General features: G+C 43.8%; 1 protein-coding gene across 6 annotated transcripts in view; it reads left to right on the top strand.

The window, feature by feature from the left end:
* Window positions 1-25,113, top strand: part of Ank2 (ankyrin 2) — a 562,994-nt gene extending 537,881 nt beyond the window's left edge. Inside the window, exons 39-50 of one of the 6 annotated variants that reach the window (XM_087897600.1) lie at window positions 1-6,195; window positions 7,677-7,751; window positions 9,741-9,872; window positions 10,766-10,909; window positions 12,472-12,730; window positions 14,050-14,359; window positions 17,072-17,164; window positions 17,628-17,711; window positions 17,824-17,988; window positions 18,866-19,048; window positions 20,154-20,245; window positions 22,833-25,113. In XM_087897600.1, coding sequence (XP_087753726.1) covers window positions 1-6,195; window positions 7,677-7,751; window positions 9,741-9,872; window positions 10,766-10,909; window positions 12,472-12,730; window positions 14,050-14,359; window positions 17,072-17,164; window positions 17,628-17,711; window positions 17,824-17,988; window positions 18,866-19,048; window positions 20,154-20,245; window positions 22,833-23,016 — 7,916 coding nt within the window. In that variant the 3' untranslated portion in view covers window positions 23,017-25,113. The remainder of the gene's footprint in view (window positions 6,196-7,676; window positions 7,752-9,740; window positions 9,873-10,765; window positions 10,910-12,471; window positions 12,731-14,049; window positions 14,360-17,071; window positions 17,165-17,627; window positions 17,712-17,823; window positions 17,989-18,865; window positions 19,049-20,153; window positions 20,246-22,832) is intronic. The other 5 variants (XM_087897601.1, XM_085677737.2, XM_087897602.1 and 2 more) reach the window with 5 other exon arrangements.
* Window positions 25,114-26,389: the final 1,276 nt, after the last annotated feature.

Raw genomic sequence — 26,389 nt, forward strand, 5'->3', positions numbered from 1 at the left:
ATGATGAGACAGAATCGACAGAAACATCTGTCCTGAAAAGCCACCTGGTTAACGAAGTTCCCGTCTTAGCCAGTCCGGACTTGCTCTCTGAAGTTTCTGAGATGAAACAAGACCTGATCAAAATGACGGCCATCTTGACCACAGATGTGTCTGATAAGGCAGGTTCCCTCAAAGTGAAAGAGCTGGCGAAGGCTGCTGACGAGGAGCCAGGCGAACCGTTCGAAATTGTCGAAAGAGTTAAGGAGGACTTAGAGAAGGTGAATGCAATCCTGCGAAGTGGCACCTGTGTCCGAGATGAAGGCAGAGTACAGAGTTCTCAGTCCGAGCGAGAGCTAGAGGAGGAATGGGTCATTGTCAGTGATGAGGAAATTGAAGAGGCCAAGCAGCACGCACCTGTAGAAATGACTGAACGCCCATGTGTAGAAGTCAGAGTAGACAGGGGGACCAAGGTCAAATCAGAGAAGGACGCCACTGGCTTAGTGAACTACCTTACAGATGACCTAAACTCATACACTTCTCATGAAAAGAAGCCGCAGTCAGCTCAGGAGAAGTCAGGGGAGGCGAGTCAGGCCTCCGCTGTTGGCAAGAGCTCTGAGACTAATAAAGGGAAGGCTGCGCCAGCAGAGGAGAAACAGAGCGCACAGAAGCAGCCCAAACCGAGCCTGGTGATAAAGAAGCCGGTGCGGAGGAAACTAAAAGAAAAGCAGAAACCAAAAGATGAAAGCTCCCAAGGCAGTGAAGAAACGGCCGAACTAAAGAAAGGTAGCTCAGAGGAGTCGGTAGACGAAGAGCGAGGCCTGGCCCCCGAACCCCTTCCCACTGCCAAGGCCACCTCACCTCTGATAGAAGAAACTCCTATTGGTTCCATAAAGGACAAAGTAAAGGCCCTTCAGAAGCGAGTAGAAGATGAACAGAAAGGTCGGAGCAAGTTGCCGGTCCGAGTCAAAGGCAAAGAAGATGTACCTAAAAAGACCACGCCCAGGACACACCCAGCTGTGTCACTGTCTTCAAAGTCATCTCCTTCCTCTAAGACAGACCGGCACTCTTCCCTTTCTTCCTCTGCAAAAACCGAAAGACACACGCCAGTGTCACCATCAGGCAAAACAGAGAAACACTCGCCCGTGTCACCCTCGCCAAAAACCGAACGACATTCACCAGTATCCTCAGGTAAACCCGAGAAACACTCACCCGGATCCCCATCCACAAAAAATGAAAGGCATTCCCCTGTGTCGTCTGTGAAAACGGAGCGACACACCCCTGTGTCACCTTCGGGTAAAACAGACAAACGTCCCTCAGTTCCGCCATCTGGAAGAACGGAGAAGCACCCTCCTGTGTCACCCGGGAGAACAGAGAAACGCTTGCCAGTTTCACCGTCTGCAAGAACTGCAGAGAAGCAGGCCCCCACGTCAACTGCTGGGAAAAATGATAAGCACCTGCCTGTGTCCCCTGGGAAGACAGAGAAGCAGCCACCCGTCTCTCCCACCTCCAAAACAGAACGAATTGAGGAGACAATGTCTGTCCGGGAGTTGATGAAAGCGTTCCAGTCAGGTCAGGACCCATCGAAACACAAGACCGGACTCTTTGAGCACAAATCAACAAAGCAAAAGCAACCACAAGACAAAAGTAAAACCCGGGTAGAAAAAGAAAAGGGGCACACAGTAACTCAGAGAGCAGAAAGCCAGACAATCAAGCGTGGCCAGAGGTTTCCAGTGACAGGACCTGCTGAATCCAGAAGGTTCCGTTCTTCCACCATCACTGTTGGGCTCAGGACAGAAGATCCAGGTAGAGAAAGGTTTGAGAAAGGCCGTGTTGTTAAAACACCCGAGCCAATTCCATCAGTGGTGGCAGATGGGAGCCCTCGGGGCAGTGAGACCCTTCAAGACAAAATAGTAGATGAGCAAGGAGACATGGATCTTCAGATCAGCCCAGACAGGAAAACCTCCACTGACTTTTCTGACGTCATCAAGCAAGAGCTAGAAGACAATGACAAATACCAGGAGTTCCGCCTCACCGAGGAGACAGAGAAGGCTCAGATTCAGTTAGACCAAATAATCACAAGTCCTTTCAACACAACCCTTCCGCTAGATTACATGAAAGACGAGTTTCTTCCAGCTCTGTCTTTACAGAGCGGGGCTTTGGGTGGCAGTTCCGAAAGCCTGAAGCAGGAAGTTGTAGCAGGCTCCCCTTGCGGCAGCCTGATGGAGGGCACCCCTCAGATCAGTTCGGAAGAGAGCTACAAGCATGAGGGCCTAGCAGAAACCCCCGAGACAAGTCCAGAGAGTCTTTCTTTTTCACCAAAGAAAAGTGAGGAACGCATTGAAGATATCAAGGAAACCAAGGTAGAGATACCCACAGAAAGTCATTCAGAAACAGAGCTTCCTGTAGCTAAAGACATGCCTGATAGTGCTGAAACACAAGGTGCTGAGGTCACTGAGGGTTCAGAATCCTCCACTGAGCATGGTCAGAAGGAGGTCACCCAAGATGTGTGCGTCAAACAAGATGGTTGCCCTAGCAGCCACAGTGTATCATTAGCCAATGAAACAAGCCAGGCATTTACTAAGAAAGGGTCTTGTGATGAAAGTCAGCTCCCAGTTGTTAGTTCAGCTTATAAGACCCAACCAGAAAGTGAAATTCAGGAATCCACAACTCCCTCCGAGGTGACAAAGACCTTCCCACCATCTGATGCTTCTATGAAGACAGGTGAGAGAGCAGAACCAAAGCCCCAGGGAGCCGTTAGAAGTCCCCAAGGGTTAGAGCTTCCACTCCCTAGTCGGGATAGTGAGATCCTCAGCCCAATGGCTGATGAATCATTAGCAGTAAGCCACAAAGACTCTCTAGAAGCCAGCCCTGTGCTGGAAGACAACTCCTCACACAAGACTCCCGATTCTCTGGAACCCAGTCCTCTGAAAGAGTCCCCTTGCAGGGACTCCCTTGAGAGCAGCCCAGTGGAGCCTAAAATGAAAGCAGGAATTCTCCCAAGTCACTTTCCTCTCCCTGCAGCTATGACCAAAACAGATCTTGTTGCTGAAGTGGCTTCCATGCGTTCTCGGCTGCTCCGAGACCCTGATGGCAGTGCTGAGGATGACAGCCTTGAACAGACGTCCCTCATGGAGAGCTCCGGGAAAAGCCCCCTCTCCCCTGACACACCCAGCTCTGAAGAGGTTAGCTATGAGGTCACACCCAAGACTTCAGATTCAAGCACCCCGAAACCAGCTGTGATTCATGAATGCGCAGAGGAGGAGGACTCTGAAAATGGGGAGAAAAAGAGATTCACGCCAGAAGAGGAAATGTTCAAAATGGTAACCAAAATTAAAACATTTGATGAACTTGAGCAAGAGGCAAAACAGAAAAGGGACTACAAGAAAGAACCCCGGCAAGATGGATCCTCCTCAGCCTCAGACCCCGATGCTGACTGTTCAGCAGAAGTGGATGAACAGAAACAGATGGAGAACGTGGCTGATGAGGGTGAGGTCCCTGTAGTGGTGACTTCAGAGAGCAGAAAAGCTTCTTCCTCCTCTGAAAGTGAACCTGAGCTGACTCGGCTAAGTAAAGGTGCTGACTCAGGACTTCTGACAGAGCCGGTTATTCGAGTGCAACCTCCGTCTCCCCTTCCATCCAGCATAGACTCTAATTCCAGCCCTGAAGAATCCCAGTTCCGGCCTATCGCTACCAAGCAATACACTTTCAAGATGAATGAGGATTTTCAAGAGGAGCCGGGTAAGTCAGAAGAAGACAAAGATGGCGAATCTCATTTAGCTGAAGACCGTCAGACTCCTTCTACGGATGGTGTTGATAGGTCTTACGATGATCTGAACAGAGAGACCCATCAGTCAGAAACCTGTGATGGCCATGGTTGTGAGGCTGTGAGCCCTAGTGACTCAGCCAACCTTGTCTCCTTAGGAGTTCAGAGTCCAGCCTATAATGATGCTGAGGAACAGCTGGCCATTGATAAAGAGTCACTGGTCCTCCAGGAGCCTTGTGAAAATGACCCGAAAGGAAGAGAGCTTGATCCTTCTAGAGTGGAATCTGCGCAAACAGATTTCCCCAGTGATGGCTCTTCCTTGCCTTTGTCTCATTCTGCAGTGTCTGAAAGACAGGACTCAGCTAAAGAAATACCCTCTCCATCTTCCACTGTAAAAGCAGAGGTCACAATAACTACTCAGACTTCAGAGAGCACGTCAGAGGACTGTCTGACTGAAGACTTATCCCCTCCAACTCAAACGGATAGGTTTGCCATGAATGTTCCAGTGTCTGACTTCGCTGAGACTGATGACAATTCTGACCCTCAAATAACCAGCCCTTATGAAAACGTTCCTTCCTCATCATTTTTCTCTGGTGAGGAGAGCAAAATCCAAACAGATACCTGTCATGCCGCAGTTGTTTGCTCACCAGAAGTGTGTTCTGTTGTCATCAGATCCTCTGCTGAGGATGCAGTAATGACAAACTCCTCGAGTAGAACTGGCTCAAGCCAAGAGTCAAATTTTGAGAGCCATGGCCTAGAAACCGAACCTGAGCAAAAAAGAACCTTGTGGGGCGTGCAGGCAGATGAGCCCCCCTCATCTGCAGCCCCCGCGACACCCAATGCACCAGCGGTCGCTGGTGAGCAAGTGAGCAAAGTCATCATCACCAAAACCGATGTGGACTCCGACTCCTGGAGTGAAATCCGCGAAGATGATGAAGCCTTTGAAGCTCGAGTGAAGGCGGAAGAACAGAAGATATTTGGTTTGATGGTAGACCGTCAGTCCCAGGGTACCACTCCCGATACTACCCCTGCCAGGACCCCAACTGAAGAGGGGACCCCAACGAGTGAACAAAACCCATTCCTCTTCCAGGAAGGCAAGTTGTTTGAGATGACCCGAAGTGGTGCTATTGATATGACCAAAAGGTCCTATGCGGATGAAAGCTTACCGTTTTTCCAGATCGGTCAAGAGTCCAATGAAGAGACTGTCTCTGAAGACTCGAAGGAAGGAGCCATGGGGGCCGAGCTGCCACAGCTGGAAAACATAAGTGAGTCACTGGAACTTTCAGACTCCAAAGAAGCCATAGACGATGAGGGAGAATTACTTCCTGATGATGTGAGTGAAGAAATAGAGGAATCACCTGCCTCAGATGCTAACCTTGATGCCCAAGTGATGGCTCCCGCTTCCACTGAACTGCCCGCAAAAGAGCCCGTCTCCACAGCAGTGGAGGACCACCCCACCATGCAGTCTAGTGATACATCTTCTCTGAGCACTGTGAAGCAGCTATCTTGCCCTGCCTTCCCTCAGCATGTTGTTCAGATGGACTTTTCAACAGTCACTAGGTCTGTTCATTCAGACCGGGAAGACGAGTCCCTAGATTCTTCTCCAGAGGAACAGAAGTCTGTGATTGAGATCCCTACTGCACCCATGGAAAATGTGCCTTCTGCTGAAAGCAAACCTCAAATTCCTATGCAGAGTGTCTCCGCTTCGGTCCCAGTCCCTCCATCTGCAGAGGATGAGAGCGCATTTTCTGATGATTTCTCATCTGGTATGGATGAGGAAAGTAAGGAGGATGACACAAAACCAAAGTCCAAAATCCCCATCAAAGCACCCACCCAAAGAACCGAGTGGCAGCTCTCCCATTCAGACACAACTCTCCAGAAGACAGCTGCTCCCCAGGGACAAGATGTGCTAAGCAGAGCCCCAGATGGTAGAAGCAAATCTGAATCAGATGCTAGTCCTTTGGACGCTAAGACCAAATGCCCAGTAAAAGCCAGAAGTTACATTGAGACAGAAACAGAGAGTCGGGAGAGGGCAGAAGGGTTTGAGTCAGAATCAGAAGAAGGGGCCACCAAACCAAAGCTGTTTGCATCCCGATTGCCAGTTAAAAGCAAAAGCACCCCATCTTCCAGCAGGACAGACACAAGCCCCACAAAAGAGAGTAGGGAGCATTTCTTTGACCTTTATAGAAACTCCATAGAGTTCTTTGAGGAGATTAGTGACGAGGCTTCCAAATTAGTGGACAGACTCACACAGTCAGAAAGGGAGCAGGAGCCGCCTTCAGATGACGAAAGTAGTAGTGCCCTGGAAGTGTCAGTCATTGAGAATCTGCCACCTGTTGAGACTGAGCATTCAGTTCCTGAGGACATCTTTGACACAAGGCCCATTTGGGATGAGTCCATTGAGACTATGATTGAACGCATCCCTGATGAAAATGGCCATGACCGTACTGAAGGTATTTGCCAGCCACTGGAATCCCCTGTGCTACGCATGTCATAAATTCGATAGAGATTTTTTTTTTTTTTGGTGTGTAACATTTGTTTTATTTTGTGATTTGTGTCTCATTTTCTTTAAGCTTTCTGTAGTGGTTAATGTGTTTGTGTAAGCCCTTTTTGTGTTTTGTGCTTTTTCTGTATACTCTCGTCTATGAAACAATCTCAAGATTGAGTAATGAGAATGCTTATCAAAAACATAAACATAACCAAGCACCGGGGACCCTGCCTTTCTTTAGCTGCTGCACGTAAAGCCATACAAGCTTTGGGTTTTGTTGTTCTGGAGTTCCAGGCTTAACCTCAAGTTAAATACTTTCGCTTTTACACCTGAGCATATGGGTTTCACAGCACAAGGACTTCCTGCTCTAATTTCTCACCTTTGTGTACTTTCAATAATTGGTATGTTCAATTTTGTCATGATTAGGAAGCCCTTTATTAGAAAAGATTGCTCACATCCTGAAATTCTAATTATTGTGGGTCTGGTTTTCAATTCAGAGAGGTTGGCTTTCAGATACCATGGTAACCAAATTAAGCAAACAAACCTAAGGTAAAAAAAATTCGCTCTTTATTTGTGAAGTAGACGGATAGTGAACGTGTTTAGATGAGATTCAGCAGACAACAAAATCTCAAACTTTGCACGATGTGACGGAATGATGGCTCTTGAAAGTGTAAGAAAGGAAACCATGGGTGACTTTGAGAGGTCACCGGCAGACTTCCACTATCTCTAAATGAAGACTTATTCCTAAATTTGGGTGACATAGAATTTCTTGATGTTGCCCATCAGTCTGCAGTAGTTAAATAGACTCGGATGAATTCTAGTTTGTGAGAGGGAGCGCTCCATGACTTTACTGAGGAACAGGTGTCAGAAACTCTGCCTCAGAAACAAATATCCCACCAGCCTGACAGACAAGTTAAAGTGCCTTTATCTTGTCCTCCAAGGTCAGTAGGACAGTGTTGTTCCTGGACAGGCTAGTCGGTTCGACCATGACTAAGATAATTCTCCCTGCTTTCTTTCAGGCGGGACCGGGTGGTGATTGATACCTCCACAGGCTTTAGCAGTAGAGCCCGGCCAGTCACTCCACTTCTATATCCCATTTGTGATTTTTCTGGTATTTCGTGTGCAAAATGAGCATCCTTACATGGGCTGTTTTTTCAGAACTGTAGAAGGAAAGCCCTGAGACAACTAGACATTGTGTCCGGTTATTAGTCTTCATTAAAGGGATATGGAAGCAGATGGTTCCCACGATTCACCACATGGGATTCATTTCCCCCATTCTACCCAGAAATCAGAAAACACACCACTTCATATGACCGGAACCATGATAGCTAATTCGCGCAACTATCAGATATTTGGTCAAGTGACTCCCTTCCTTGGATGGTCAGTACTGTGGTTCCCTTGCTGTCCCAGATACTCTTTGGCCATTCTGTTTTTGACCTTCTGTAGATCCCCAAGATGAGCAGGAACGGATTGAAGAGAGGCTGGCTTATATTGCTGATCATCTTGGCTTCAGCTGGACAGGTAATTGGTGTGATCCAGTTATTTTATTTTACTTTATTTTATTTTATTTTATTTTTTTACCAAAACACTCAGTTAAAGATTTTTTCTTTATTTTTTTTGGAAGAAGACTATAAGGAATAGTGTGAGGAGAAATCTATGAGTTGAAGGATCCAACTGCCATAATTAATGGTGTGACCTGAGGGTCGGGTTCTCAAGAATTCTGGAGTTTAGAGCTTTAGATTTGAAGACTTTGAGAATAACCCTGTTTACCCTTCTCCTTGTAGTTAGCTAAACTGCAGGAAGATGCCCACGTTTTACACAATTTTAGATTCAATTTTTATAATCTTTTTTTTTTCATGAGACAGGTTCTAGGCCAAACTGGAACTCACTCAATACCTTAAACTGGCCTAAACTCATGGTAAATCCCTCTGCCTCAGTGCTGAGAATATAGATGTGAGCTACCAAGTCTGGCAAACTCTGTAACATTTGTGATTTCACCACAGCTGCTTATTTTTGATGTTTGACGTCAAGTGTGACGTCAAGTGTCTTCATAGTAAATAATATTAACATGTGCTCTGGCTGAATGTTAAAGCACATACGAATGAGATGTTGCACAGTTTTTTTGTTGTGGTAGGGGTATTGAAGTATAGAGTATATGCTGAGCAATTTATTAAGAGAAAATGAATTCTAGTATCCATATTGTTATTTACAAATTATGATTTATAAATTTAAAATATTTTCATCTGCCAGTGACTTAATGTTTAGCAATATTATAGCCTACTTTGCTTTTATATATATTATTTTAAACTCTGATTTGGTTTATTAAGTATTACTTGAATATGCTTCACTGAGACAAACAGTACAAAGTTACTACTCTTCTATTGTTTCTCAAAGATTTGGAAAAGAATAAGAACCTATCTTTTCTCAAAGATGATTGATAACTTGGAATAAATTACTGGAAGCAGTAGAAATGGCCATTTTCTCACTTTTGGTAATTTTAGAATAATTCTGTAACACCAGATGTAAGGATTTAGAGGAGATAATGGTACCAAAATATCCCTGGTTGGCATATTAGATATGTATTATTTTCCTTGAATATGTATGTAATAACATGTACTAAGCATGTTAAGTATAAAGGTAGCAAAAATGTAAACTTTATAACCAAACAGAACGAAACAAAAGGAAAAGCAAATACATCAGTAAAATAGAATTACTAGATCAAGGATATTTTTAATATTGAAGATACCAGGTAGATAATAGAAGTCATTTGCTTTTACACACAAATGCATACCTACACAGTACAACAGTGTGCACAAGCATCAAGTATTCATATAGAATATTAACAGTAGAATAAAGAAACTTTTTGTAGGTGATACGTTTGAGAGAGGGTTTCTCTACGTAGCCCTGGCTATCCTGGAACTCCCAGTATAGACCAGGCTGGCTTCAACTCACAAAGATCTGCCTGCCTCTGCCTCCCTAGTGCTGGGGAGGATTAAAGGTGTGCACCACTGTGCCCAGCTTAAAAAAAAATCTATTTTACTTCTACCCTATACCAGTTTAATGTTTCACAGACCTTCTCTTCATGGACATCAAATGGAGAAAGGAGCATACCTGACCACTATAAATTAGCTACAACAAATGTTTGCACACATTTCCAGAAACAGGATTTGAAGAAGATGGAAATCTACAAAAGTGGAAATGCTGTTTCTCCTGTACGATCATTTATCTTCCATTATCTTGATTAAAAACATAAACGAGTGATAATGTTATGATCTCCATTTACAATTTACTGTCACTCCTTTGTAATTAATTCTATATCCAATTTTAAGGGAGAGAGATTGTTAGTGCTAATGTATCAAAGGTGTGTATGAGTCACTTCTAACCTAAACGCTCATAGCAGCACAGGATCATATCACTTGCAAATCATGAAGCAAGGTGTGGAGAATCAAACATGAAGAGCCGTTGTGTTGACAATGTAGACAATGCAGCGTTTTGTTGTTGTTGTTTTAGAATTAGCAAGAGAACTGGATTTCACTGAGGAGCAGATCCACCAAATCCGAATTGAGAACCCCAACTCCCTTCAAGACCAGAGTCACGCACTGCTGAAGTACTGGCTGGAGAGGGATGGGAAGCACGCCACAGGTAGGTGGGGAAAGGCTAAAGGAGAGGTGTGATCCCAAGGCGAAAGTGGATTACCCAACGATTCCATTCTCACAAAATCAGTAAGATAAACTGCTGAACGACATCATTCTAAGAACCACTGTTAGCGAAGGACAACAAGCTGCCCACATTTTGTAGAATAACATTGTTCCGAGAGAAATCCTGTGTGGTATGTTTGCAAACAATGCCAAGTATTTTGCAATGCTACCAGCGCCAGCAGCAAACGGAAGGATCATGGAGACCTAGCAGTTCCTAAGTATTGGTTAATGGGCACAGTTGTGTGGTCATAACTATTTATGGGTAGTGTGCTGCCTGCAGTTCATGTTCCTGTTCCTCTCTAGCAGTTTACGTTTATGGGGGAGGGGAAGCAAGTAGCCACTCTAATAATGAGTGATATGGTTAAGGGAGACAGACCATGGCTGCCACACACCTTCCGCCCTTTCTCTCAAGTCTCTGTGAAGATCTGCCTTCATATCATTTGCTGGTTGTTTTTCTCCCACATCCTTTTTAGCAGCACTAGAAGATTTGGCCAGTAAAAACAGGACGGTACTCGATTGAACTTAAAAAACCAGATACTCAACAAATATATTTTAATATAACTAAATTCCACACAGTGTTTGAGATAGAGCTGAAGAATCTATTTCTGTCTAGAGTTCACACTGAGCTGTGCCCTGTGGCTTATCTGGCAACTCTGCTTTCAGGGTTTAGAGTATGTAGGGTCCATGCATGGTATTTGTCTCTTTTTACGAAGGACCTAGTTAGGCATTGCCAGGTTCTGATATAGATACCAAGAACTTAGTATAGCCACTGAGTGAAAGATCCTGCAGAGAGGACCTCTCACATGTGAGGAATGCACCTTTTCTCTAATCTCTCAGATACTATCCTCATTGAATGCCTCACCAAGATCAACAGGATGGATATTGTGCATCTCCTGGAGACCAACACAGAACCCCTCCAGGAGCGCCTGAGCCACAGCTATGCAGAAATGGAACAGACCATTGTCCTGGACAACAGTGAAGGTTAAGTGATGTCTGTTGGCGGTAGGGGTTAATTCAGGAGCTGCCTGCATATTTTTTTTTAAGGCAACAGACTACAGCCCTTGGTGACGATGTATTTGTTTCCATTCTACCTCAGTTTCTCTCCCTGCCCATTTGGTAACTCTCTCTACTCAGTCTTTATTGTCTCCCTACCATGGGTACCCCAACCCAGTTTCTTTTTCCCTCCATCCCTTGAAGAACACTTCTGATACTTACGTCAGTTGATCTGTTTTAATCACTGAATTTTATGTTTTGCACTAAGACATCATTGCCGGTCACCCTGTGGCTATTAAGTACTACAGTACATCAGCATCCCACTTCGGTCTTTATTTCTGAACAGACAGTTCTTCAGACCCCTGGAACCTTTGAGCACTAGGCCTGGGACCTTTACGTATGAATTTATACTGAATTCCTTCTCACTTACTTGTCTCCCCTCCCCCACTCTTTCCCAACTTCGACCCTTCCTACTTCTGCTCCTTCTCTCTGGTTTCTGCTTTCACTTCTTCCTTCAACCCTTCCTCAACATTTCATTTCTCTTCCCCTTATTTATTTCTACTTGTTGGACTTCAGATTTCCTAGAAACATTTATAAGTAAATCTCTCCACTTTTCACCATAGAATCCACCAAGATGAGGTGTCTAAGTGTGCACACTTTACCTTTCTTCCTGCCACAGTATGCTAAGTTCCCTTATTTGCTAAAGCTACTCCATCTTTTGTGCTGAATTTTATCCTCTATCTCATCGAGGGCTTCACTCCTTCAGATATCCATTTGGCTCTTATAGTTGGAGCCATGTCCAATGCCATTGTACTTTAGGAACCCCATCCTTAAAGGAAAAGCAAAGTGCATAGGTCTTCGGAACGCTGCATAACCCCCTCCCTGGGTCTGCTTTGTTTCTCTGTCCATTTTGTAGGAAATCTCTTCAAGAGAGAGGCTGGGATGTCCTGTTTCTTCTTCTCGTCTCTTGAGGCCTTTGTGTGCTATTCCAATCCCTTTGTAAAATCCAGTAATTGTTTTCTCATCACTTAATCCTCCACGTTTAAATTCCTTCACACCTTGGTAGCATATGATGAAAATAATTAATCTCTCTCCTTTTTTTTCAAATCTAATTTTGTTGTTTTTTTTTTTCATCTACTTTCCACACTCCAATCCATCTCAGTCTCTCAATGACTCAGTATTGTTCTGGATGTAGTGGGATTCCTTAGCCCCACGTGAGCACTTCTACATAAAAAGAGCCCTGAACGCAAGGTGTTATGGATTCTTCTTCCCACTTAGATTCTATGACCTGACTATCACAGGGGATTACTGCTTGCCATTAGAGCTTCTTCAGACACATCACTGAGGAAGTGGTTCCACAGTTCACTGACAGGCACCTTGCATCTTCCCTGGGCTCCTCTAAGTGGTCAGCATCCCAAAGTCAGCAACAGCATCTCCTGTTCATGTCTCTAACATCTCCTCCAGCAGGGTGTGGAGCAAAGCTTTCCTTACCAAACAGACCCCTAGTGTGAGTAAGACTCCTGAACATTTTCAATTGTTCTTCCCTGCAGGGTTTTCCGTACTTCAAGAGGAGCTCTGTGCAGCCCGGCACAAGCAGAAAGAGGAGCAAGCAACTTCCAAAGAAAGCGAGTCCAGCGACCACCCACCTATGGTCTCTGAAGAAGACATTTCTGTTGGTTACTCTACATTTCAGGATTGCATCCCCAAAACTGACGGGGACAGCCCAGCAGCGGTGCTCTCTCCCCAAATGCACCAGGAACCAGTTCAACAAGATTTCTCAGGGAAAATACAAGACCAGCAGGAATGCCAGTGAGTTTCAGAAATCTGTTACATGCATTTCCAAAGAAAAGCTGCTGCCCTGACAGGGAGAGAGCATGATTCTACACAGGGAAGTTCCAATAATCTCACAGTGACTCACCTGTCACTATAAGCTGTGCTGTAGAAAAAGTGAAGCAGTCAAGATACACATTTGTGATGGTGTTGTGTGACACCGTCCTACCTGAGCCAGATTCTAGTTCGTGACCTTGAACAATCCTCAGGGCTCCGAATTTCCATTTCCACATCTAAAGATCATGAAAATTATATACATTTTACTTATTTAACAGGGTTGAAGGCCAGGGATAAGCCCGTGAATCACCTTCGCAGAATGCTCATTGCAGACTGCAGTTACTGCAGTCTTGTAGGATTTTTGTATCTCATTGGAATGCTTCCATATGGTGCCTTGGCTGCCTGGGAGTTTGAAGAGTGAATGTAGGAAAGGCAGCCCATGAGTGCTTCAGCAAAGCTGTACAGCATCTGAATATAAAGCCATCGGCACAGTAGAAAGCATGCAAACAGACTGCAGTACCATTAGTTTGAGCTGGGGTAGAGTTAGAGTAAGGATAAGGAGGCATTGCCTGCCTGAAAGAAGCCCTGGAGAGTTGTTTAGCTCCGAACTTTACCAGATAAAGGAGAGAGCTGCCTGAGGACACTGGCTGTCCAGGAGAGGAGAAGCAACCTTAGAGTGTCAAGAGCTCACAACCCAATACTTCCGCTGACAGCGAGTTACGCTCTCTTGTCACCGGAACATGAGAAGAAAGAGATACGAAATGCTTTCTTCCTCTCAGGCACTTTCCTCCTTCACCTGCCTATAGAGTCCAACGGACAACATACAAAAAAGGTACAGGAAAGAAGGCTGGGGGAAGTAAAATGTGGGAACACCAGGACTACCAGAGAGGCGCTCGGGTCATTTGTTTTCAAGACAGAAAGGTGTTGGATACAAAGCAAGGAGCAGAAAAGGGCAATATGCTCTCATTTATGAACTGAGGTTTGGAAAGGCTACCGGAAAGTGTCGGTGTCAACAGGTCCTTCCATCAAATAATAGATACACAGTTATGCTCCCTTATGTTTGTAATTATACTAACTAAATTAACACAGGTTTCTTTCATTCTGCTAACTTTTCTTGCTGTCTTCGAAAGCATTATCTATAAATATTTGTTCTGTGAAACTCAATTGTTTTTCATACTTATCACATTTGGGCATCTCTGTGTGCGTGCATCCTTGAGGACATACTGTCTTAGCTATCACGAAGAGAAATTTCATTTTCCCTTCCAATGTACTTGAGTGGCAAGTTGATTTTTCTGTTTCAGTGTGACAACATCAGGGGCAGAAGGAGCAGAGACTCAAAAGGCCACAGAGGTTCCTGGCTCTCTCTGTAAGACTCCTGAGGACATCAGGACCCCTCCTGAGGATGCCAGGACCCCTCCTGAGGACACAAAGTCTTGTCTCCAGACCCCAGTGACTAGTGAGCGTAGTTCTCCTATTGTGCAAGAACCCGAGGAGGCTCCTGAGCCCAAAGAGGAGAGGTCTCCAAGGAAAACTAGCCTGGTGATAGTTGAGTCAGCAGACGAGCAGCCACGGGTCTTGGAAAAGCTCGACGGTGATGCGGCTTTTCAAAAGGTCAGGCTTCCCTTCCTCCGTCTGTCCTTCCTTACCTGTGCCAACGCTATAAACTTTCTGTTTCTAGTGATGGTTCCTTTATTTTTTATTTTTTATATAAATATAAAAAGACTTGTCAGATAAGTTAAACTGGGCACAGTAAACGCCTAAGCCTTGACTCTCTGAGAACTTGTCAATCTAGAGGAAACAGTACACGATCCAAGTGCTAACTATTGTACTGCAAGCCCAGATCTCATCGTGGCAAATCCCGCTAAGAAAAATGAACTGTAGTAGCCACCAATATAGCATAGTGTTGGAAAACTAGTAGGGTTTTGTGTGATGGTGTTGATGAGCAAGTCCCGAATGTTGGCCAGTGTGATGCTGGGCCCTCAGGATGTGTGCGTTATCTAGAGATCAGAGTTCTCACTGGCATACCTGGATGGGTTAGCCCCCAAATTTTCCTCAGTGCAAAAAGTATAACTTTCTTTTGAAATTTTTTTTGTATGTGTGAGGGTTGAGTTTGTGCATATGTGTGTTTGTGTGTGTGTGTATACATTGTACACGCCACAGTACGAGTGTGGAAGTTGAAGCTGATCCTTTCCTGCTTCCTTGTGGAATGTGGAGACCCAGTTCCTCAGGTCTCCACAGAAGATCTTGTGCCAAATGAGCTATCTTACCAGTGCAATTTTCAAATTAGGATTTCTCCGATTTGTTTTCGGAATAACCTAGAAGAATAACATTGTGCCTAAATGTGTTGACATGTTATATTGTCCAAATTCCTGTCCATGGCATGAGAGTGCACTATAGTGCATCTTTTGTCATAAAGTGAGCTTTAAAGTTGGGAGTGGAAGTAGTGCAATCTACTTTGGACTTCAGATCAAAAAGAGTTCACTCGGAGGGTGACATCAGGAGTTATAGAAAACCACACCTACAGTAAGGCCAGATCTGGGTGCACGGGTACTGGTTCCTGGCATTTATCTTAAAGAATGTACTCATTCAGCGGTGAAGTTTTATTCCACATTTGTCTTTGCACAAAGCTACTGTCGCAAGCTCTTGGCCTGACTGAATACTAGAAAAAGATTTGTATATCTGTGAGGTTAAAAAGTTGCCAAAGTTCAATGGAAAAAGTCATGGGCAGCGTGAAATACAGGCTTGAAGGTTATCTGAAAAGTCCTACCATCTGGATTGTGCAGACATGTATTAGGATGATCCCCTGTGCCTCCTAGGGTTTTCACGACCTCTTCTTAGCTCAATGAATTTCTAGTTGTCCCTCATCTGCTTTGTGACCCCCTAACTTCTTACGACACTAACCAGAACATGTAATTTCAGTTACTCTTCTTGCTGACCATATTAATAGCAGTAGGTTCCTGATTGTATTTAATATATAATTTGGTTTTATCCTTTTCTTTAGAAGATTGCAGAGTTATATATCCTGGGTATTTTGAGAGATTATGCCAATTGGATTAAAAAAAAATGTCATGCCAAGCTGAGTGTGGTGTCAGTCCTGTCAGCCCAGTACCCTTGAAGGCTGATGCAGGAGGATCATAAGTTTAGAACCTGTGTGGGATACAAGCTTGATCTTGTCAAAAAAAAACTTGGGAGGGAAGAAGTGAGGAGGAGAGGAGAGGGGAGGGGAGAGGAAGGGAAAAAAGGAAGGAAATCATGTTCCCTTAGGAAAAACTGACTCTGATTAGGACTCCTAAGGCATATTTTCTGATCTAAAATTATGTTCCTAGCCTCATGTCTGGCTTTTGATCAAGCTCATAAATGAGAGTATTCTCTCAGCTTCTCTGAAAAATGAGTCTAATATTATTCAAAGCCTACAATTTTTGGTGCCAGGAAAATGTCCTATTAACCAATAGCTACAGGAAATTTGACTTACTGGAGAAAGCTCTGTTGCAAATAGGAGCTGTCCCCTGTGTGGGATTAGAATTCCTTGCCCAGTCAATGCCGGTTTCTGGGTCACAGTATTTAGTATGCTGCTTAGTCCTGTATTTTCGCCTAACTTTTATTAACCGTTTTAAGTACAGGATTCATGTGGAAAAGGATGTCTCCTTGGGACCAGTTTTGACTGGTAGCTTCTCCAGCTTCTCTCAGAATGCAGAATTTCATTATGATTCTGAAAACAGTAAGACTGCATACTTGTTGAGGCTTGAGATCACCACACATTTACTTTTTTTTCTCCTGATGATTTTCCACCAACATCTCCCCGCATAAAATTTCAGAATATGATATGGATAAATAAAGCACCAGCAGTAAAGTCACTCAGTAGCGAATTAAACAAAGTGATGCAGCCAGATGTGGTGGTACGCATCTGTAAACCCAGCACTCAGGAGTTTGGGACAAAATGATTGCAAATTCAAGTCAGGGTGGTTGACCAAGTGAGACCCTATCTTAAAAATTACTTTTGAATCTGGGTGGTGGTGGCACACGTCTTTAATTCAAGCACTTGGGAGGCAGAAGCAGACAGATCTCTGTGAGTTCAAGGCCAACCTGGTCTACAGAGTGAGTTCCAGGACAAGCTCCAAAGCTACATAGAGAAACCCTGTCTTGAAAAAACAAAAATAAATAAATAAATAGGAAAAAATAAAGAAAAGAAAAGTGAGTTCCAGGGTAGTAAGGGCTTTTACACAGAGAAATCCTGTCCCATAAGACCAAATAAATAAAAATTTATTAAGTTTTTTTAAATTAAAAATAAAACCCCAAACAATGATTCTTACATGCTTCCACCAGGAGCTAACAGAGGAATTAGGGGAGCTGGAGGCCAGCTCTGATGAGGAGGCCATGGTAACTACCAGGGTTGTCCGCCGGAGAGTGATTATCCAGGTACCCACTATTAAGTTGCTGCACGTCGGGACAGTTCTGTCCTTCACTAAGAGAGATCTGAAACAACAGAGACTGAGCATGCTCTGTAGGTTGTGCATGCGTGGTTAGTAGCTCGCGTCTTCCTGTCTCATTTGTAAGGGAATGCAAGGGTGTTTGCAGCCCTCCTCCACGAGCTAAAACGCAGAAGAAGAAGGATTGGCTTCTAGAGATCCACCTGCCTCTCTTCTTGCTTATTCATTTTTGTTGTTTAAGTTTTACCTAACTTTGGTGAGATACTCCTCGGCATGTTTTTTCTTAATCTACCTGCTTATTTTTTTTAATTAATCCAACTGACAGGATTTTGCATCTCAGCAATAGTTCGCAACAAGATCTCTAGCTTTCTAACATTCCTCACATCAAAAACACTTGGATGTAGCTCCTCAGGACTGAGCTAGACAATTAACATTTTTCTCTTATTGTTTAGGGAGATGATATGCCTGACATACCCCCAGAATCTGTCACAGAAGAAGAATATATTGATGAGAATGGACACACCGTGGTGAAGAAGGTAACTGGCCCGTGGCTCAATACAGGGCTGTTTTCATACTTCCTATGCACATGCTAGCACTAGTGTGGTACCCTAACTCAAACATAAGAAAGACACGTGGAATGTGTTTCAGGTTACCCGGAAAATCATTAGGCGGTACGTATCCTCTGATGGCATGGAGAAAGAGGAGATTACGATGCAGGGAACGCCACAGGAGCCAGTCAACATTGAGGATGGGGACAGTTATTCCAAAGTCATAAAGCGTGTGGTATTGAAGAGTGACACCCAGCAGTCAGAGGTGAGGGCACCCAGCTCTGCAGAGCTCGCTCTGTAGAGAAAGACGAAGCATAGGCCAAGACGTGTCAGTTCCCACCGAATCCGATTTGATGTGGTCATCGTATCCATTGTCTTTGTTTGGTTCTTTTCATTTCTATGTTGTATTTCATTCATAGTTGATTACAGTAGAAATCCGGGGTCATATTTTAAGAGAATAAAATCTATTTTCTGGCCGGGCATGTGTTGTGAAGAAGCAGTGTCCAGATGTAGTGCAGTTCTTGGTCTTTATTGGCACACCAGCCTTTCGAGGGTCACTTTAGATGTGTGTTTGATGCTCAAGCTTCTGCATCTCAGGGTCATTAAAATCATAATATGAAAAAATAATGATCTGAGACTCTGATTTATCACTTCATCGCTTTCTGTTTGAAAGCTTGAGACCACCACATTCACTGGCTCTCTTAGACACAGAACTTGAAATTCTTACTGTTCTGTATTACTCACATCTTCAAAATCGTATGATTATAGATGCGAAGCAGTATATAATCTACATTGATTTCTTATAGATTTTCAAGCTCTCCCTTCAGGGGTTGACTTTATTTTCATGTTGCAAAGAAATAAGTTAATTGTGGGATAGAGACCAAGCTTAGGTTGTCAATCTATATTACAACTGTCAGCCTTTAAGAAATGTGGTTGGTAAGACTTTATTCAAATGGCCCATAAACTGTTTCAGTGCAGTGGTGATATATCCTTAAGTAGACAAATTGATGAGATTTGTTCCTAATTAATGTTTCCATTTTTTAAGGAGGCCAGTATTACAACCATTTTATTTCACAGAAATGTCATTATGTGTTCCATTTTGGCCATTGGGAATTGTCTGTTGTGTATCCTTCATTCATTAGATGACCTTGGCTGAACCCAGCATTTTGTCCAGTACCTCACAGTTTCAGGCCGAACCAGTAGAAGGCCGTAGAGTGAGCAAAGTTGTTAAAACAACGGTGGTACACGGAGAAAGGATGGAGAAAAGCCTGGGGGACTCTAGCTTAGCCACTGACCTTCCTTCAGCCAAAGATGACTTTGAAGAGGTACAGAAGCCTTGTCTCATTTTGTGTTTGTTTTCCTTCGATGTGCATTTTATGGTTGCTTTGTGTCTGGAAAGAAAAGCAGCTGTCACTGTGCCATTTCATGCCCGGATTCATGGAAGGTGTTAGGATAATTCCAGAGGCCAGATTTCCTTCTTGAACAATTTGTGTGATGAAGTAGTATTTCCTCAGCCCAGAGGTATTCATTCCTGTCACTCTTTAAAATGCAGGTTGCTAAGATTCATTCCTGCTGGGGCAGAATCCGACTCTCCAGAGCTGGGGCATGATTTTCTATGTCTGTTAAAATTATAAAGCCAGGTGTGGTGGCTTAGGCTTGAAACACTGGCACTACAGTGCCTAAGGCAGGATGCCACATGCTAACTTATGCTACAAGATGAGTTCAGGCTAGCCTGAACTTCTTTGTAAAAATAAATAAATAAATAATAGTTGCAGAATTATCTTAATTGCTTAATGTTAAATGCTATAATCTGTGCCCTCTACTGTACTTATTCACAGTAGACCTGGGGGATACAGCTGTATTTTAGGGTGGCTGTGTAGCCCGCACAAAGCACTGTGTTTGATCGTTTAATCCCTAGCTACTAGAATAATAATAATAGTATTAACAACTATATTCAAGTAGCATATTAAAGTATTTGCACCTTAAAAGTGAACTTTCTTTAAATACTTTGGATTCTGCACATTTGACTTCTTGGATGTCCACAAGGTGAATTGTCTGAGTTGTACACTGGACCCTATTTCCTGCATCTGGTTTTGTCTCTGATCATCTCATTTATCATTCAGATCTCCACAATCAGAAGGAAGGTGGCCAAACAAGGAGCAAATTTAGAGTCAGTCAGTATAGGTGTAAGTTACAAGTTTTGACAAGGAGTGTAAAAATATCTGTGACACAAATTGAAATTTTAGTATGTGTTAAATAAAACTCAATATCCAATGAGTTTGGGGGAGTTGTTACTTGCCCCATCAGATACCTCTTTCTGTACCACCAGAGTTAGTAAAGCAGTAGGCTAATTAGTGGAGCAGTAGACTGGTTTACCTTAACATCTGTGGTCTATGAGTCAAGTCTTGTCCTCTCTCTTTCTTACCTCAGGCTTTGGGTTACACAGGTAGCCACATGAAAGTCCATTTCCCCAGTTTAGTAGAGAACGAAATCCTGAAGGAGGATGGATCAATAATTAAGAGGTTTGGGTTAGCATGGGGTGATGCTTTGCCAACTAACATGATACAGATAGTTTCTAATGCTAGAAAGGAAAGGTAGAGCCCTTCTGGGCGGCTGACTGCCCTATATGAGAATGCATGGGTCAGGCATGGGTGTGTCAAATGTGTTTCTCCTAGCATGTCCACTGATACTTACAAATTAATACTGAGACACAGCAGTGGTGAGCCATTTGTTTATACTTGACTTTCTGGATTCAAGCAAATTGCTAATACAGTTGGAGCTAAGCTGGTGGGAAATACCACTGTGTTGTCAGATTTGGAGACCAGATAAAGAGAAGTCTCATCAATGGCACACTGATTAACTTGGCAACTAACTCTATTCAGCTCAGTCTCCCTCTATTCTGGCTTTGGATAGTAGCTGCTTTTCACTGTTAGCAAGTTCCATGATGCTGCATGTGTGTGGCAAGAAACAGGAGCCTAAGTCTGATGTTCGAGGTCCTGAATGTCCAGTGTTGCCAAAAGCTGATTTCGTAAGAGCATGCGCAAGTAGTAAGCAGCCTTACCCACGAGTGTCGGTGAGCTGCCTGCTCCACTGCAGATCTGCTGTCTGAACCAGGCATCGCCTCCAGGTTGCTCTCTCAAGTCTTTGGTCCCTTAGTGCCCCTGTCAGCATCGGTTCTCCCCAGCCCTCCCAGCTTCTCAGTGGAAGACGCAATGGGAACCCAAGTTACTGCCATGCTGCTCGTCCCATTGCAAAGGGGAGAGAGATTGTCCTTTCTAGTACTCCACCAGGCTATTTTAGTTCCTAGAACATGATAATTAAAAGGGCAAAATTAAAGGTTCTGTCACAGTCCCGCCTTCTGCTCATATGTGAGAAACAGTAGCAGCTATGAATTTAGAAGAACGTAATTGGTCGCCTAGAGCTTTCAAATGCCATATGAATTGAGGATAAAATGCTTCCTCTGTTCTGAGTGTTGAACTCTTTTGTCCAATCATTTGGATGAAACTATACAGCCTCTGCCTTTGAACTGGAATAGATTTAGAGGGCAGTTGACTCCCTGTCTCCTTGCAGTGGCGGGCACAAAGCTGCAGACTGTGAGGGACAACTTGTGCTCACACTGGCCGCCAGTGTAGGACCCTGTGGTGAACGCACTTGAGTGCATATGTTACTGAAGTCATTTTATCGTATATATGCCTATGCATAACATCTGCTCACATCCGCAGAAACATTTTTAAAAAGTCCCAGGCTGTGGGTCTGCTCCCTGACACCAGAACTATGGAACCCTCTCCTAATCCCTGACAGAAAGAGACAGATATTTGCCTTTTGTGGAGTGAATGAGCAGAAATGACTGGGAACAGCTAGAAATATACAAATTGATTGAAGCCACAGTGATAGAATTTGACCATTCCATCAAGAGGAACAAATTTAGATACACCATCAAATGAAAGTATAACTTATGTAATATCTAAGAAAGGGAGAGACTCAGAGGAAGAGGTAGGAAACAAGGGTGTCCAAAGGAAAGTTGGAATTACTTTGGCAGAAGTAAATTTTTAGAAATTAGCATAAGTTTAGGAGAACCATAGAACCTTTAGTTTCACAACACTGGGGATCCATAAGGAAAATGCCTGATCTTTCTTCATGTTGTTGGATTTGAAGATCCATGGCCTCCTGGTTATGGACCCAGACTCAGGAATCCTGGACCCTTAGCTAATGTTAAAAAAAATAATTAATGTGGGGTGCCATTTAAATCCTCTAAAATCAGTTTTTCTTCTTTGTTATAAGTATAGATAGTACATAAAATATATTCAACACATATTTGCACAATGAAGCACTATTCTCATAAGTAGTCAGTGAGAAGAATAGAGAAAGAACAAATTGCAATATTGTTTTCAAATGAAGACTCTAAGAAAATAAGAGTATGAAATAAAATAGCAAGTGACAGTGTCTTTTCTCCAGGCGCCCCAGGGGTGAGGAGACAGGGATGGTGGCATGCTAAGAATAAGACACGTGGAGATCCTGAGGATGCTCGGGAAGTGTCGACCTAGGGAGTAATTTCCAGCTCCTTTTCTTTTCTTGCTGGCTCTCAAGGGAACATCAGAGGCCTTCTTGTTGGTAGTCCCTGTCTCAGGGATTGGTGGAATATTTCCATTTTTAAAGAACTAAACCTCGTAGAAAAGTTCTAGTAAAACAAAATTTGGACAAAGTTCAGGCTGGGAATTGAGTGAATTTTAAATGATTTCCTGAGCTTGTCAATGGTGCTTTTGGAATCATTTCTTCAGATTAAACAACAAGGATCTTTTGGATTCTTGACAAAAATCTGAGTCATGGCCTGGATTCTCTTTGAGAAAATGTAATGAAGGCATCGTGTCCTTTATTTGAAGTAATTGCAAAAAAAAAAAATTAAAAATCAATATGTCTTGTTCCAAAACACACTTTTTAAAGCTTTGTGAGTTATTTCTGATAGGAGAGTCTCACTCATGACACGTGTGAGAAGCACACCTGTCTTAATGACCTGCTGTCATTAAGCTAATAGGAATAGATGCGAGGTTAAGGCAGGAAGTGCACGGGGGTCCAGGGAAGGCGTCTGATTCTCTCATCTGCTCCCTGTAGGACAACAATGAATAAAGCCAGTACCCAGAAGAGGGCTGTGGTGAAGGACCAGCAGGGGAAACGCATCAGCCTGGAGCACCTGGAGGATGTCCCCGGAGCCCTAGACCAAGACGACCTCCAGAGAGATCTCCAGCAACTCCTTCGGCATTTCTGCAAGGAGAACACAACGCCAGAGGCCAAATGAGGAGCTGCCCAGTTCTCAGCAGAAACCACACACCTACGCGATATGCAACTTCCCACTTTCTCACCGAAGTAACCTAAGTGACCTAATTAATTCCCGGGATCCCGTGACATTTCTAGTCTCGGCAAACACACGGCATTGTCTTTTGCTTCCTTCTCCCAACCCCTCTCTAACTATAAGCTAATTTGTGACCAAAGATAGCATCCTTCATTCTGGATGCTGTGTCCACTCTTTTGAGCATCCGTGCTAACCTGGGAACTGGCGCCTCCCTTCTTTGCTTCTGCCCCAGCTCCATGAAAATCCACCAATCAGAAGAACTTCACCTGCAGACTTCTTCAAGCGACAGAGGGGGATCCGCCCGAGGAGATCCATGTATAATGTACATAGCCGAAATTCTCAGATGAACAACAGTAAAACTGAAACCACTGCCTGTCATAATTACACTGGGCATCACGGACTAAAAGCCTCTCGGAATTGCCGAACCACGGTTAATTAAGATAGCGCTAACACAGTCGAAGGATAATGCAGTTCTCCAGAGGGAACACTTCAGACCTAGACATGTCCTTAGCACTTCCAGAGTAGCCATTGCTCCGAAAGACAGGGTCATCATCTTGGAGAATGATCCCAAGGAGCTGTCTCTCGTACTGGTCAGCCATGGCTGATGGCTCTCCAACTGCCACCCTGAGGGAGGGGACGCAGGGGGCACAGACGCGCGGATGGAAACAATGAGGTATTCTGGTGCTAGAAGCTGCATGGGTGGTGTTCTGGCACTTTCAGGTGTTTTCGATTTTGGACACGTTGGCAGGGTATTTTCAAAGCTATAACTACTGTAGTTTTCCGGTGTTCATTGCTGCTTTAGCAAACCACGCTGTCTTACCGGTGGTACTTTCTTCTGGCCACTGCACTGTAGATAATTCATTGGAAACAAGATGTACGCACCACAGAAAACGTTAATTGCTGTCACCATGTTGGAGTGGTTTCTTTTTCTTTTTTTTTTTCCCCACCAGATGTATCTCTTTTCTAGTACCTGCATGTGGCATTAAACACACACACACACACACACCCCTTCTTATCATATTAATGGTTTTCACCCTGGGCTTTCACTTTCTAGCTACGTCTGCTTTTCAGCTTGCAGACAAGATTGAGAAATCCTTGGAAAATTTGGTTTTGGTTTTGATTAATTCTTTTTTTTTAATTTGATTTATTTATTTGAAACCCTTGGAAACTGAAGTGCAGTTGTGCAACTTTCTGTTTGTTTCAGAGAAGGGACAATGACAGTCTGAGTGATCCCCATGCCCCATGTCTAATCCCTTTAGTGGTTGAAGCTGTGTAGCATTTTAACATATAAATATATATATTCACAAATATATTCATATAAACAGTATACGTTTTGAATCAGTTATTTGTTAAAGAAAAGTATATTCAATGAAGATGAAATTTAAAAAGAAAAAAACGAAAGAAAGAAAGGAAACAGTGTACTCTCCTGAGATTGAACTTTTTCCAATCCCATCTGGCCTTTTCCTGTGTGCAGAACTGACTCATTGCTCGGAATGTCAGACACAAGCAGGACAAACAACGGTACTTCATCTTTTAAAGTAACATTGCCAAGAAAGGAATTTGCTTGGGAGAGAGGTGTCCCATCTGCCAAATCTCCTGAGCCCTCAACACTAGCACTTTCCCGGGGGACTGAGTAGAAACAAAGTATTTGCTGACATCCAGAACGAGGGAAGCAGGTGGCAGCCCTTTTTGAGAGATGCCCTGGCCGTCTTGTCAGACTTCACCGGAACTCATGAAAAGCCTTCCTGTTGTGTTCTTTGCAGTGCAGATGATGTCTGTGTAGCAACATAATGGTTACTCACCTTTTTTTGATTCTGATTTTTTTTTTTGCTGTGTTATCAAAAAAAAAACTTGAATACTGTGAGAAGAAGTGAATTTTCAGTTGATGAATCAGCATCTTGTTCCCATGGTGATAACACTAATTGAATATATCTATGAGGGCATGTATTAGTTAATGGAAAACAATACAACACTAACAATACATAGCTGCAATGTTGTACAATGGCTGATTTAACTAAATAAAATGTACAAGTGTTAAATGTGGCGGCAGTGCTCTGTCCTTCTTTGTCACCGTCGGTGACCTTAGGAGAATCCGAGGTGGTTCAGTCAAGCAAATATGAAGCCAACCGATAACACATCAACTGCCTTTTTTTTTTTTCTGTAGTGTTTTTATTTAGTGGTGACTATCCCATGAGCCCAGACGATAGCAGGCCCTGGATTAGCATGTCAGAGCCCTAAGGAACTTTCATTCTTACCGCCACCCAGCTGGGGGAAACAAGAACATAGGTCTGTTTCGAGGATGCCTGGTACATGGAAAGTCAGAGCCTCCGAGGACTTGGAGCCCAGGACACTGGGGGATCTCGTCAGCAGCACAGGTGGCAAGGCCTCAAGGATTGGGTTTGTACAGTGACAGCGGGGTGACAGACTTTGGGAACAGCAGTTAACCCTTGGGTTTTCTTTCTCTATTGCAACCAGGGGACAGGAAATTGATTGACTATATTCATACGAAGACAAGGCAGGAATACGTCAAACTGATATCCTGTGGAGGAGTGGTTAGGTTTGAAAAAAATAAGAAAAAAATAATGCTTTATCAGTCTCTCTCTCTCTCTCTCTCTCTCTCTCTGTGTGTGTGTGTGTGTGTGTGCGCACACGCACGCATGCGTGTGCATGTGCACGTGTGTGTGTGTGTGTGCATGTGTGTGTGTGTCTATGTGCCTATGCTTCTTGTGTGTATGTACAGTGAAAGCAGATGTTTAAAGCCGAGTGGGTTTGTTTAAATCTTACTACACCATCAGCAGGACAGCAGGTTTGTGTTGTTTCTGGTTCATTAACATAACCATTCTGCCTGACAGTCTTTTCTAAGAAAACAGAGTAATGAAGTTGGCGCTTTTTTCCCCTCTCTTTTTCGAAGGACGCAGTGAAGGTGTCCCTGTCACTCGCTTACTGGGCTGTGCCTCCTGCTTACGGCGAGGCTGGCTTTGCCTGTCCCTCCATGGAGAACATTAAACATTAAACAGCAAGAGAAACACTGTATCTCCTCCTGGTTAATTATCTCCTGTGCAAACCCCAATGTGAAAAGTGAACTCCGGTGACTCATATGCCCTTTTGCCGAAATATATTTAGAAGTGGGTGGGGAGAAGCTCCATCTGCGGGAAGATGAGGCATGGCTTGTAAACAGCCTGCATTTGTCACACCGAGGTGTGAATCGCACGCAAGTGCTCAGATGCCAGCATCCATTGAAAATGAGGCTGCTCGTGGGAGTCATTCAGTCCATGTCGGCATGGGCAGTCTGCTTGTGGGTAAATGGCAGGCGTGAGAA

The sequence above is a fragment of the Myodes glareolus genome, chromosome 17, assembly GCF_982192425.1.
Source record: "Myodes glareolus chromosome 17, mMyoGla1.1, whole genome shotgun sequence".
Taxonomy (NCBI): Eukaryota; Metazoa; Chordata; class Mammalia; order Rodentia; family Cricetidae; genus Myodes; species Myodes glareolus.